The sequence below is a fragment of the Lethenteron reissneri genome, chromosome 35 (genome assembly GCF_015708825.2).
Source record: "Lethenteron reissneri isolate LAM-NWPU_2019-01 chromosome 35, ASM1570882v1, whole genome shotgun sequence".
Lineage (NCBI taxonomy): Eukaryota > Metazoa > Chordata > Hyperoartia > Petromyzontiformes > Petromyzontidae > Lethenteron > Lethenteron reissneri.
Genome location: NC_083813.1, coordinates 12,811,977 through 12,825,797, shown reverse-complemented (window position 1 = coordinate 12,825,797; position 13,821 = coordinate 12,811,977). Strand labels below are relative to the sequence as shown.

Sequence of the window (13,821 nt, the reverse complement as noted above, 5' to 3'; positions counted from 1 at the left end):
GAGGCGCCACGTGTATTGTTGTTGCCGTTGCCAGCGTGGGTTTTACTTCAACTTGAGTTCTGGTGGTGGGGGTTAGGGGAGGGTGGGGGGTTGGGGGTTGGGGGGTCTCGGGCTAACTGGTACCAGCACTTGTGAGCCCGCTCCAGTTGCCTGTCAACGTTCTGCTGGGGCCTCTTGCCGGTGACACGCAACACAGCACCACCTGACGTGAACATTTCCCCCCCGAGTTCGTCATTTAAATCCATCCGAGATCAAGACCATTTAAACAACAACAAAAAATCCCCACTTACAATGTTTACGCGACGGGCTGCTGGTGTTCTGCTAATGAGCGGGCGAGTGTTTGTTTTGGTTTCAGTGTCGTGAGCCCCGCTAAGGATGATGCACAAATAAACCCGCGGCTTCGTTCGGATGCTCGGCCATTTCAGAATAAGAGCCTCCATCTGTCGATGGGGATGATGCCGCTGCTGTTGTCTTGGGTGCTAGCGAGTCGCTGCGGTGTCCCGGCTGGCGGCCCCGTGGGGTCGCGAGCCCTTCCATGGTCGGACTTTAGGGAAGGAACTTTTGGCGGCGCTGTCAATTCTAACGCACGATTTGGGAGATGTGGGAAACGAAAGACGCAAGCCACGGGAGTGCGATTGTCGCCATGCAACGCAACACGATGGGCCATATAGGAGACCTACAGAGACCCACAGAGATACACAGAGACCCACAGAGACCCACAGAGATATATTAAAGACAAGTCCGTTGTGCGATTGTGGCCATGCAACCCAATCGGTGGACCATGCAGTAAATCCATGGAGACACAGAGACACACGCAGACTCATAAAATACATAGACACTCATCGTGACTCAAGCAGATACATAAACCCATTGAGATAGCAACCCAAAGGGGACACGTGACAGACAAGGCACGGGGCTATTGTGGCGATACAACCCAAAACTACGGACCGTGGAGCAGGCCGCTGTCCTCTCTGCGCTCCGTCACCGGAGGAGGAGGGTGACAGCGGACACGGCACCAACTCTCTCCTAAAGCCCTCGCGTCGTGGCGAGCAGTAGACGCCGACATTGGCTGTTCGAGCCTGCACGTGAGACGAGAAGATGTGTGAATGTCGTGACTGCGGCACGAGGACTGGCGGACGGCATCGGCTCGCGGAGTGACTCGTTGGGATGGACTCCACACAGATCGGAGAGGCGGGAGAGATGAGAAGATAAAAGAGAGATGATTATTTGTAAGTTGAGCGAGATACGTGTAGACACGATGTCGCGCCGAGTGGAGGTGCTCCCACCTCCTCCCAACACTTCTGTGGAGCGCTGGAAGAGTAAACCAAATACCACTGTAACTGTTTCTTATTTTACCAGGTAATTACCACTGAGCGATACGTTTAGCTCGTGTTCAGAAGCGACCTGCCCACAAAGAAGCTCAAGGAAGTAGATTCTCACGTGGAAATGTATAGCAGCCAATTCTCTAAACGCGTGATGTTGATTATTACGTGGAAATGTATAGCAGCCAATTCTCTAAACGCGTGATGTTGATTATTACGTGGAAATGTATAGCAGCCAATTCTCTAAACGCGTGATGTTGATTATTACGTGGAAGGGAAAACCCGGAGGACGCGGAGAACAATCCAGACGGGCACGAGGAGAGCGACACGCAAACTCCAAATTCTGTATACAGGCGTCAGGGTCGGGATCGAACCCACGCGCTTGTGTATACCAGGCGAGGTCGTTGACACATCTGCAGGGCCTCCCTCGCGCTCAATCAGCGAGCGGAGGCCCTTCCGCCACCAGGGGCGTGAGACGAGCACTTGCGGGGCTGCGCCTTCACCCCTCGCCTGGTGGGGCTCCGGACGTCTGACCCCAGCAGCTGCCAGTGACCAACAGCAGCCACCGCAGGGGAACGATCCGTGATGTGGGGACGGTGACGGCGGGCGGGAGGGTGCGCGCGTGTTCCAGGTGGATCTGGTTGTAAATCTGCTGTTCTGGTAGCAGCCTAAGCAGCTTGCGTCTGGAGTTTAAACCTTTTAGTTTGGTATCAATGCCGAGGGTCGTTTTTCTGTTCTTCTAGATCAGAAGCGCACATTCAGAAGAGGTTTAGGAATCGTCGTCTGGGAGATTCATATCCAGCATTGATCTCGTGGAAAGGCGCTTTCCGCTCGGATGGATCTCAACCGGGAACTCCACTTCCGGTTGCCCCCCCCCCAACTCCCCTGACCCCCCCTCCCCACGTCCCGGGCCCCCCACTCCCCCGCTCCCACCCCACTCCCTGGGCCCCCCACCCCACTCTCCTGACCCCCCCTCCCCACGTCCCGGGTCCCCCACTCCCCCGCCCCCCACCCCACTCCCTGGGACCCCCACCCCACTCTCCTGACTCCCCTCCCCACGTCCCGGGTCCCCCACTCCCCCGCCCCCCACCCCACTCCCTGGGACCCCCTCCCCACGCCCCGGCCCCCCCCCCACGCCGCGGGCCTCTCACTCCCCACTCCCCCCTCCCCAGGCCCCCACCCACTCTCCCCTCCCCCTCCCCGTGCCCTGGGCCCCCCCACTCCCCCCCTCCCCCCTCCCCGTGCCCTGGGCCCCCCCCCACTCCCCACTCACTCCTCCCCAGGCCCCCCCCCACTCCCCCCTCCCCACGCCCCAGGACCCCCCCCCACTCCCCCCTCCCCACGCCCCAGGACCCCCCCCCACTCCCCCCTCCCCCCTCCCCACGCCCCAGGACCCCCCCACTCCCCCCTCCCCACGCCCCAGGACCCCCCCCCCCCACTCCCCCCTCCCCACGCCCCAGGACCCCCCCCCCACTCCCCCCTCCCCACGCCCCAGGACCCCCCCCACTCCCCCCTCCCCCCTCCCCACGCCCCAGGACCCCCCCCACTCCCCCCTCCCCACTCCCCACGCCCCAGGACCCCCCCCCCCCACTCCCCCCTCCCCACGCCCCAGGACCCCCCCCCCACTCCCCCCTCCCCACGCCCCAGGACCACCCCCCCCCCACTCCCCCCTCCCCACGCCCCAGGACCCCCCCCCCCACTCCCCCCTCCCCCCTCCCCACGCCCCAGGACCCCCCCCCCACTCCCCCCTCCCCACTCCCCACGCCCCAGGACCCCCCCCCCACTCCCCCCTCCCCACGCCCCAGGACCCCCCACTCCCCCCTCCCCACGCCCCAGGACCCCCCCCCCCACTCCCCCCTCCCCACGCCCCAGGACCCCCCCCCCCACTCCCCCCTCCCCACGCCCCAGGACCCCCCACTCCCCCCTCCCCACGCCCCAGGACCCCCCCCCCCCACTCCCCCCTCCCCACGCCCCAGGACCCCCCCCCCACTCCCCCCTCCCCACGCCCCAGGACCCCCCCCCCCACTCCCCCCTCCCCACGCCCCAGGACCCCCCCCCCACCCACTCAGCAGCGGGTCCCGTTATCTGCTGACTGGCCACGATTCGATTTCTCCGTTACGTAATAAAAAATATCGATTCCCGCGCTGACGATTCTCACGCCGCGCGATTATAATGGCCGAGGGCGGCTGAACGTCTCCCTCCGTCCCCGTCTCCTCTCTCGCACTGCCCATGGAGCCGTCGCAACTCCCCGCCAGCCCCGCCACCACCCACCGCGCCCCATCGCCGCCACCGGGAAACATTGAAGAGGAGTCGACTCCAGAAATCGATCGAGCGAATCGAGCGGCGGCCGAAATCGATCGTCCTTGAGGGAATCGCCCCGTCGCCTGCGGCTCCGCTGGTCGCGGCGCCATGGCCACCACCACCAGCACCACCAGCAGCAGCAGCATCAACCCCTTCCTCAGCGACTCGGACGACTCGGACGACGACTCAGACGGCGGCGGCGGCGGAGGAAGAGGAGGAGGCGGCGGCGGAGCGGGGTCCAGGATCCCTCGAGCCCGCGCCTCGGACCCCGCGCAGCAGCCGAGCCCCGCGTCCCGCGTCAAGAGGCGGCCACCCTCGTCTCCTGCTTCGCCCATCTCCCCGCAGCAGCAGCAGCCGCAGCAGCCTCGGTCGCCTCCTCCTCCTCCACCGTCCGCCTCCTACTCGGGCTCCTGCCCCCCCGCCGCGGCCCCCTGGCACTGCGACCCCGCCGAGCCGCCGGGCCACGGCGGCCTCCTCCCCCCCGCGCCGCGCGTCTCGCTGGACGCGCTCGCCGAGCGGCTCCTGCAGGAGCAGCTGCTGCTCACCGCGCTCGAGCTGCACACCGAGATGGCGGAGAGCGGACGAGAGCTGCCGCGGCTGCGAGACTTCTTCTCCAACCCGGGCAACTTCGAGCGCACTCCCGCGGGGCCCCCCGCCACCGCTTTCGCGAGGGACGCGGGCGGCCTACTGCCAGCAGCAGCAGCAGCGCCGGGGGTGCTCAGTGAGTGAGGGGGGTGGTGGTGATGGTGGTGGTGGGCCTGTTGGTTGTGTGCGTGTTGGCCCTCGTTGGCACTTGCCCCGACGGCCTGTCGAGGCTATAGAGGTGAGGGAGGAGGATTCTTTGTCTGTGCGGGTTGTGGGGGAGCGGTGGTGGTACGGTGAGCGCACTGCGCCTGCCGAGCCGATATCGGAGTTCGATTCCCGCTCACGGCGAATCTCTGAACCGATTTTGGGGTGCGTAAACGTCAGCGTTGGGGAGACAAAGGCGGCCGGGTGTGGTGTTGGCCACCCACACCCTCGTGTGCCGTGCCGGCCTTCATAGGTGCTGCTCGCTAATAGCACTTGCCCCTACAGTCTGTCAGAGGCTACACGGGGGGCGGGGATCTCTGTCTTTGTCGCAGCCCGTGATGCCGGGTGATGCCGTGATTAAATCCGCGTGTTCGTCTGCCCGCTGTGTAAATTAATTTCGCCGCCTCTGAATGGATTGTAAACCCAGGCCAGAAGGCGATTTCCATGCTGGGCCCGGAGCTCACAAATCACGTTCCCGCGGGGTCACGCGCGCGCGCGCGGGCTGCAATCGCAGCCATTCGTCCCATCTGTGCCCTCGTGATTTGATTACTTGGCCTCGACTCACTACCTTGGTTCCACGATTGCAGTGATCGTGACGGAGCTGCTGCGGGTGACGGTGATCGCGACGATGCCGATGGTGATGTTTTACGGCGAAACACGCGCGGCGATTTTGGTGGTGACGGTAAAAGCGATGGATCGGGTCATGATGATGACGACGACGATAGCAGCATGTGATTTCAGATGCCTTGAGATTCCCGTGTGATCGCGGTGGCAGTGACGGGGATAACGGCGATGGCAAGTGCTTCTGGGCAGGCTGCTACCCGTTGTGACAGCATCACACCGTTACGTTGAGCACCGTTGGCTACGTACGGCGCGAAGGAAGTTCAACATACGTACATACATCGGTAACGACGATCGGTCGGCGATCGAGGGAGTGGGTCGTCCATCGCTGACCGTGAGGAATCGCTGATGTTGCTCCACCCTCTGCCCCCTCCCCCCACCTCACCGTGACCCCGGCGGACAGACCGGGCCGGCAGCGCCAGCACGCTGGACTCGCTGGATTTCACTCGCTACTCGGACGACGGAGGCCGCGAGACGGAGGAGCGCGTGGCCGGTGAGCGCCAGCGCACCGTCGTCGCGCTGTGCTTCTGCACTCCCACGCCCCCCGCGCTGTCGACGCTGACCAGGGTGCTGAATTTCGAATTGTAATTTAGAATGATATATTTGTATTTAATTCATAATTTCACTTGTCTGTCCAGGAAAGCCACGCTGAGTCGTTTTCAGGAGGATTCTCGTGCTGCATTGAGATTTTATCTTCAGACGTTTTCAATGAATGATGAGTCGCGTTTATTAAACAAGTGAGAGAAAACCTCCGCGTGCGAGCGGACAACACTATCCCCGGACAGATGGAAACAGATGGATATTAGTCCCCTAGCTGTACTGCCTTCTCCTGGCGAGCCAGGGCACGGCTCCTGCTCGACGCCCACCCACGGGTAGAAGGGAGTTCCACAGCATCAGTGCGGTGATCCACCAACCCCTGGCTGCTATTGCCTCCACTGCTGGATCAGAGCCAGCAGCCATGTGCAGCGTGGCGGGAGGGGGGGGTGCATCATCCAGCAGTGGATTGACACAAGGGCTGTACACGTACAGAGAGTGCGTGTACACGGCTGTACAGCTGCTTATACAGAATCTGAATATTTATTCATACTGGAGTCATCCGATGAGCAATAAGGCTCTTTTTCCCAGATGTCCAGATGGGGCGGGTCAGAACGTTACCGCAAGAAGCACACGATAGGAGTGCAAAGTATAGGAAAGGCAACAAATCGCTTAAAGATATACAAATAATTACGTTCGTGTAGAGAGACAGAAGCGTAGGGGAGATGCGCTAGCGCGGTGGTGGAGGCACTGCGGTGACGCAGAGCGAGCGGTCTGTGGGTGCTCGCGGTGAGACGGCGGCTCGCGGACGAGACTGGCGAGGGAGTGGCAGCCAGAGGAGGGAGCAGCGGACGTCATCCTGGGCCGGAGCGACGCGCTCATCGGCTCGCGTGCGGGAGCGAGAGTTGTGTTCGACGACTCGAGGGGGGACGGGGGGGAGACCCATGTAGCTGACGATGACTTATCCACCCCCCCCGTCACCTTGAGTCGCCCTTCCCCACAGCTTTTGAATTTACCCAGCACGCATCACTGCGTGTGCACCCGTGTATGCGCTCGTGTGTGCGTGTGTTCACTGCGCCACGAGCCCGGCCAACGTCAGTGGCGAGCGATATCGGAACCTGTCCTAGGCCTTCACAAGGTCGACTCGGCCTTAAACGAGTACCTGGAGCGGTGCGTAAGCAAAAGCACCGGTGGTCCCGGCCACACCACCCGCTCGTACGTCACACCGACCTTAATAGGTGCTCGGTGCTCGCTAACAGCACTTGCCCCAGCAGCCTACATGGGGGATCTTTCCCTTTGCTCACGCGCCAACATTCTGCGTCTCGTCGCCTCGCCCGCTCTGGGCTTGGCAGCTGACGTTGGCCACGCCCCCTGCGTTGATTGGTTAAATGTGCTGGGAATCATGGCACCGCCACCACTGCCGCCACCACTGTCACTACCACGACCACCGCCGCCATCACAACCGCCGCCATCACCACAACCACCACCACTGTCGCCACCACCGCTGCCACCACCACCCTCACCACCACCACCGAACCGTTGACAGTGGCAGCCTTGGGTCGCTCCTAAAATTGCTTGAATCCCAGCTTGGCTGTCGTGCAACAGACGTCCCCGTGTGTCACGGCGTGGGTGACAGGGAGGGTGCCGCCCTCCACTGCGTGTGGAGCAGAGGTCACTTCAAGAGAGCTCGCAAGTAGCTCTCTGATGTCCGATTCCACGGGCCACTTTCCCCTGCCATGCCAAAGATCCGAGTGGATTCTTAATCTCGTAACGCGACGCCGATAGCGCGGTCGGGATAGAATTGTGGAACATTTTTTATGAAATAAATCGCTTGCTCGATTGTTTTTGTGGAGGTGGGGTGTGTGCTGGGTTGACGTTCCAGCCCTTGGTGGTGAGCGCTCTGTGGCACGAGGTTGTGTGAGGCGGTGTGCTGCGTGAGGCGGTGTGACGCGGTGTGAGGCGGTGTGAGGTGGCGCTGCACTCTCTGTGCCCGCACCCGGAGCTCGGGTTTTGGTTTTATTTTCTCACTCTCCTTTTTTCTTTCTCCTTTTTCTCTCCTTGTTATCCCATGTCCTCCTCTGAATCTCCTCCTCCTCTTTTTCTTAACCCCCTTCTGCCGCCTCCCTCTTCCCTCATCGCCGTTGCCATCATGCACCCCTCCCTTGTCTCCCGCTCACCTCCGCATCTCCGTGTACTCCATTGTCCGTCGCCCTCCTTTGGTTCCCTCCCATCTTGCGTCCTTATCCCTCTGTCCTGCTCTCTCGATCATCTTCCCCCATCGCCTCCCTCTGCCTGCCCCTCCTGTCATGCTCCGTGTTCCCGTCTCTCCGTGTCTCCCTCTCCGTCCCCTCGCTGCCCCTCCACGTTCCCCCCCCTACTTCCCTGCCCCCCCCCGTCACGCCTCGACCCCCGACCCCCGACCTGGGCGCCCCGACCCCCCGACCGCGGCCGTTGCGAACCTCCCCCCCGCGCTCGCCCAGTGTTGGAGTTTGAGCTGCGGAAAGCCCACGAGACGATTCACTCGCTGCGCGCCAACCTCACCGAGCAGGCGGCAGGTGCGACGGCAACGCGGCCGGGCGGCAGCACCACGCCCACAAACACCGGGGGGGGGGGTGGGGGGGGGCGCGGTGTGGGGGGGTGTTTGGGGCGGGAAAGGGGGATGAGTTCAACGCAGCGGTTGCATTGGGCGGCAACGCAGCTCAGCTGTGTTAATGCCCGCCAGCGTGGCGTTGATGCTGCCTGCAGCCGCCGGGTTCCCATTTGTCAGAGAAATAACTCCACCTCACTGAATCCAAACTGCCCCGTTTTGATGAGCACGGCCACTGTTGTTGTTATTGCCGAGCCCCGTAAACCCCAAACAAACTTTTCTGCTTGGCGGGCAGCGCTTTTAATCGCTGCCCCGCCACCACCCAGACGCGTCGGGTGGCTTTTGACCCCTGACCGTCGCGGCGGTCACGTCGCTCAGGGGTCAAACCACGGCGCCGTTGTGAGTCGTGGCACGAGCGGTGGCTGCGGTGACCGCGGTGACCGTGGTGGTCGTGGCGACCGCGGCAACCGTGGTGGCGGCGCTGCTGCCCGTCGGATTTCCGCAGCCCGCAGCCCGTCCCACTCGCGCCGTCGTTACCCACCACGGGGCGGTACCGTCGCCGTGTGACTGGCGCCCGTGCGAGTGATCGTGCTACGTGGGTTCGTCGTGCCGCCCCTTTGCTGTCGCCCGGCAGATTCGGAGCTCCCCGCGGCGGAACCGGCAAACTACAGCCGGGAGGCGGCGGTGCAGGTGAGCGGCGACGTGCCGTTCACACGGTCACTCTCGCAAAGGTCGTCCAATGTGAACCTTTAAGGAGGAGGCGGGGGTGGGGAGAGAGAGAGCGGTGGAGTCGGGACAACCTCGGCCTATGACTCTATCTCAAGGGACTGCTGCAGGGGCCTGGCAACCCTCTCGTATTCGCCACGTGCATTGCGGATCTTGACATTTTTAGTTTTTTACCGAATTAGAAAAAAAACGGTTCTTGTTATTTTGGTTGCCGACCCCTGGCCTAGCCATTCACGTGGCCCTGTCAGGGTCTTGGTGGTGAGCTGCCTTGACGAGCTGCCCCCTCCCCCCCCCCCCCCCGCGCTTTGTCCGCCCCCTGGGGCTCAGGAGCCGATTCGGCCGCTGGAGAAGAGGGCGCTCAACTTCCTGGTGAACGAATTTCTGCTGAAGAACAACTGCAAGCTGAGCTCCATCACCTTCTCTGATGAGAACGACGACCAGGTGACGGCTGCATCGTCGTAGTCATCGCCGTTGTTGTCGTCGTCATCATCATTGTCATCATCGTCATTGTCATTTTTGGCATCATCATCGTCATGCCACGGTGCTACGATGGAATGATCCGTCCAGCGCCGGTTACCTGTCCCTTGCGGTGTGCTTGGTGCGGTGTGGTTGGTGCGATGCGGTTGGTGCGGTGCGCTCCACTCCGGTCTCACCTCGTCGCGTTCCTCCCCTCCAGGATTTCGACGACTGGGACGACGTGGGGCTCAACGTGTCCAAGCCAGCCGACCTCCTCTCGCTCTACCGCGAGTGCGTGGCGCGGCACGGCAGCGCCGGCGCCGCCACCGCAGATGCCAGCGTGGGCCCCGCGGAGGAACCTGGCCACACCGACGCCGTGGTGAGGACGCTACGGGGGGTGGGGGGCGGGGGGGGGCGTTGCTGGTGACGTCGACGGCACCGGCAAGAGGACCCCGGGGTAGACCGCACGCTGTGGGCGTCCGCTCGGTTGCCTGGTGGCGACGTGTTTTGTTAAAACATTTCCTGTGTTAGCGAAAGCAAGGAGTCTTGACGGCAGCAGCGGTCGCCACGCACACCGGGGTCCGTGTGCCCCGCGGTCGGTGACGGCGTGCCGCAGCGAGGCCGTTGTGCTGTACCTCCCAGGGTTCCGTGGCGCTCATCAAGGAGCTGCAGGGGAGGATCGGATCCCTGGACCGAGAGAACCAGAGCCTGACGGTGCACATCCGCAAACTCGAGAGGTGAGAGCCGCCACCCGCCATGGACTCCACCCCCCACTGACAATGCCCCCTCCCCGACTCCACCCCCTCCCCCCCCATTGTCCGACCGTTGACGTCTGTGCACTTTGACCCCAGGGACCTGGAGGCCTTGCAGAGCCCCCACGAGTGGAGCCCGGCCCCCAGCCCACGAGGGGCTGTGGGGGATCACAGTGGCGGGGAGGCGGTGGACCCCCGTGATGAGCAGGTAATGGGGCGGGGCAGTGGGCGGGGGGCGGCAGCATCGTTATTAGACCTCATCTTCATCGTCGCCATCATCGTCGGCAGCCATTCGCTATCATCTGCTGGACAACTGCAGTGGTTTAGCCAATGTCCAGTCATTGCTGCCAGTGAAGCCGTTTCTTCCGAGACAAACCGTGCTCGCGGAAGACGACTGCAAGTGTTTTTTGTGCGAGCGAGCGAGCCGGCGTAACGAGAAGCCGCTCCGCACTCGCCGAGGGTCGGCGGCTCGGTATCCCACGCGGACGCAAACGACGCGTCCCCACCCTACGTAGGGGGCCCCACGGTGGCTAGGAGATGTTAACTACCTCGCCAGGTATACAGGCGAGACGCCTGCTGTGTATTTGGAGTTTGCATGTTCTCCTTGTGGTCGCGTGGATTTTTCTCCGGGTCCTCCAGTTTTCCCTCCACGTTTAGAATCGACATCACGTGTTCAGAGTATTTGGCTGCTGTAAATTTCCACGTGATGATTATCCACTGCTCATTGAGCTATCATTTGTGGCCAGGTCACTACTGAAAAAGAGCTGCATAGCTCAGTGGGCCTTACCTGGTCAAATAAACAATAGTTGAGTGTTTATAGCCTAATTTGCATATGTTTTGCAGAATCCGCATTTGTGATTTACCCACACCCCTCGCCTCGTTACCCTGAGAGAGCGTTTTGCTTCGACCTTGAGTCACGAGCTCCACTCTGGAATGCCCTCCCCATCGTCGCTTTATCTCTCCAGGGTTGCGTAGCCTCGCTCAACTCAAGAAATACGTTACACTCTGAGCTCTCGCAACTCTAGGGGTGCTTGTTCTTGGGGTCGTTTGGTAAAGTCACGTAGATAGGTTCAAAGAAAATACCAAAAACTACGACGTTTCGATCGCAACACAAGTGGTCGTCATCAGGAAAAGGGTCCTGATAACGACCACTTGTGTTGCGTTCAAAACTTCGTAGTTTTTTGTTATTTTCTTTGAACCTATCTACGTCACTTTACCGAAAGACCCAAAGAATATTTATTCCTGCAGTCACGAAAGCTGTTTTTGTTGCTGGCCGATTGCGTTTTTTTGGTCCTTCGGGGCCTTTGCTGAGCGGTTGCGTCAAAAAAAAAAGCCACGTGACCGTTGTCATTTTGTTTCCGTGCATGACTCTTGCGGATGAGACTTCCGGTCTCTCGAGTCCTCGCCCGGTTCAACTCCGTGAACGCCCACGCGACCTCCCCCTACTCCCCCACGTGACCTCCCCCCACTCCCCCACGTGACCTCCCCCCACTCCCCACGCCACCTCCCCCCACTCCCCACGCGACCTCCCCCCACTCCCCACGTGACCTCCCCCCGACTCCCCCACGCGTCGTACGTCGCGGAGACGTCGAGTCGCTGACGGTTTAAAATCGTGGCATTCTCAGCCGCCGACCGAGCGACCGGACACCCGTGCCAAGCTCTCGGGGAGGTCGGAGGTCACGGGCAAGGGGTCGGTGGGCGCGACCTCCTCTCAGACGGTCACTCCGGTGGCGGCGGCGGCGGCGAGCGGGCCGGAGGGAGTGGGGGACCGCGGGAACGGGGGGCCGAGGGCGGACCCCCAAGTCGTCTTCGACAAACCCGACCGGTACGATCGCCCCGGCCGGGGCGGCCGCAGCGCCGGATCTCACGACGCGACGGTCGTCGCGAGCGATTGCGCAATCGCGGTCCGCGCATCTCTCGTTTAGTCCGTGTCCTGCTGGACTTCCTGTTCGACCGTTCAACTCCAGTCCATTCGGCATGTAAGCCCTACCATGAGCCTTGTAATCATTACAACCTTACAATGTATAATGCTTATAGCTCACGTGCTGTCCGTCACAGAAAAAACTGAATAATGATCTTATACGAACAAAGAAAATGTTGCCTTTTTACGTGTGCATGTGTGTGCGTGCGTGTGTGTGTGCACACAGTAGGCAGCGGTAGTGTAGCGGTTAGCGCACTGCGCTACGATCCTGGCGACCCGCGTTCGATTCCCGCTCATGGCCAACACCAGTGACGATTAACTAAATTGGTCCTGGGCCTGCCCGAGGTCGATTTGGCATCAAATGAGTACCTGGTCACTAGGGAGACAAAGGCGGCCGGGCATGGTGCTGGCGACCCACCCCCTTGTGTGCCGTGCCGGCCTTCATAGGTGCTCGCTAACAGCACTTGCCCCTACAGTCTGTTAAAGGCTGTATGGGAATCTTTGTGTGCGTGTGTGTGTGCGTCTTCCCAGGAAGCTGCCCCCCGCGTTCCACCAGGCCCTACTGTCCGTGTGCCGCACGGCGCCCGCCTCCCGGCTCAGCTCCGAGGTGGGTCCCTGTGACGGCCGCCCCGCACGGGCAAGACGCTCGCTGCGGAGTCACAGCGCCCCCCTCCGCCCCCACCCCGACAAATCGCGGACTCTTGGGATGAATATCCACACGACGCGACGATCACTGCTCTCGCGGGGTTGTGAGAAGGGTGGCAAGCGGGCTGGTGAGCGGTGCGGTGAGGGGGCTGGTGAGTGGTGCGGTGAGGGGGCTGGTGAGTGGTGCGGTGAGGGGGCTGGTGAGTGGTGCGGTAAGGGGGCTGGTGAGTGGTGCGGTGAGGGGGCTGGTGAGTGGTGTGGTGAGGGGGCTGGTGAGCGGTGTGGCGAGGGTGATGGTGAGCGAGAGTGGTGAGGGGGCTGGTGAGTGGTGTGGTGAGGGGGCTGGTGAGTGGTGTGGTGAGGGGGCTGGTGAGTGGTGTGGTGAGGGGGCTGGTGAGGGGGGTGGTGAGCGGGATGGTGAGGGTGGTGGTGAGGGGGCTGGTGAGTGGTGTGGTGAGGGGGCTGGTGAGGGGGCTGGTGAGCGGGATGGTGAGGGTGGTGGATGTCGCGCTTGCTAGTTAAGACAGTCTCATCGCGGCCATCCTCGCTTTCCTGTGGCATTGCCTTTCGTAGCACCCCTTTCACCCCCACCCTCTCACCCCCACCCCCTCCCCCTCTCACCTCCTCTCACCCCCACCCCCTCCCCCGTGTGCCCCTCCCCCTCTCACCCCCTCCCCCTCTCACCCCCACCCCCTCTCCCTCCCACCCCCTCCCCCGTGTGCCCACACCCCCCCCCCCCTGCAGGTGTCTCAGATCCCTGGGACGGAGCGGGGGGCCCTGCTCATGCTGAGTCGCTGCCTCCCACACATCGTGCCCAACGTGCTGCTCGCCAAGCGCGAGGTGAGCACCTCCCCTTCATCCTCATCCTGTCTCCCCCTCCTCCCCTTCATCCTCGCCCTCCTCATCCTGTCTCCCCCTCCTCCTCCTTGTCCTCGCTGTGTCACCTTCTGATGTTGTGCAAATTCCAGCATCTTCCAAGAAGATGGTGATCGCAATCACCGTCTCTCATCTTCACCGGCATCATTGTCGACGTCGTCATCGTGAGTTCAATATATTCCCTAGCCCCCCACTGGTACCAAGAGGGCAGGGGGCCGGGGCGTATTGGATCGGTGGGCCCTGGAAAATATGAAGCTGGCGATCGTCATCGCCGTGTTCTTGAAATCTCAC

The 13,821-nt window shown here is 62.2% G+C and overlaps 1 protein-coding gene across 3 annotated transcripts in view; it reads left to right on the top strand.

Annotated features, from left to right (window-relative positions):
* The first annotated feature begins 3,653 nt into the window (after positions 1–3,653).
* Positions 3,654–13,821, top strand: part of LOC133350952 (RAB11-binding protein RELCH homolog) — a 34,753-nt gene continuing 24,585 nt past the window's right edge. For 2 of the 3 annotated variants that reach the window (XM_061565798.1, XM_061565797.1), the window contains exons 1-11: positions 3,654–4,344; positions 5,437–5,526; positions 8,048–8,122; positions 8,789–8,844; positions 9,208–9,321; positions 9,557–9,715; positions 9,979–10,073; positions 10,188–10,296; positions 11,714–11,913; positions 12,541–12,616; positions 13,399–13,494. In XM_061565798.1, coding sequence (XP_061421782.1) covers positions 3,732–4,344; positions 5,437–5,526; positions 8,048–8,122; positions 8,789–8,844; positions 9,208–9,321; positions 9,557–9,715; positions 9,979–10,073; positions 10,188–10,296; positions 11,714–11,913; positions 12,541–12,616; positions 13,399–13,494 — 1,683 coding nt within the window. In that variant the 5' untranslated portion in view covers positions 3,654–3,731. The remainder of the gene's footprint in view (positions 4,345–5,436; positions 5,527–8,047; positions 8,123–8,788; positions 8,845–9,207; positions 9,322–9,556; positions 9,716–9,978; positions 10,074–10,187; positions 10,297–11,713; positions 11,914–12,540; positions 12,617–13,398; positions 13,495–13,821) is intronic. The other variant, XM_061565799.1, reaches the window with a different exon arrangement.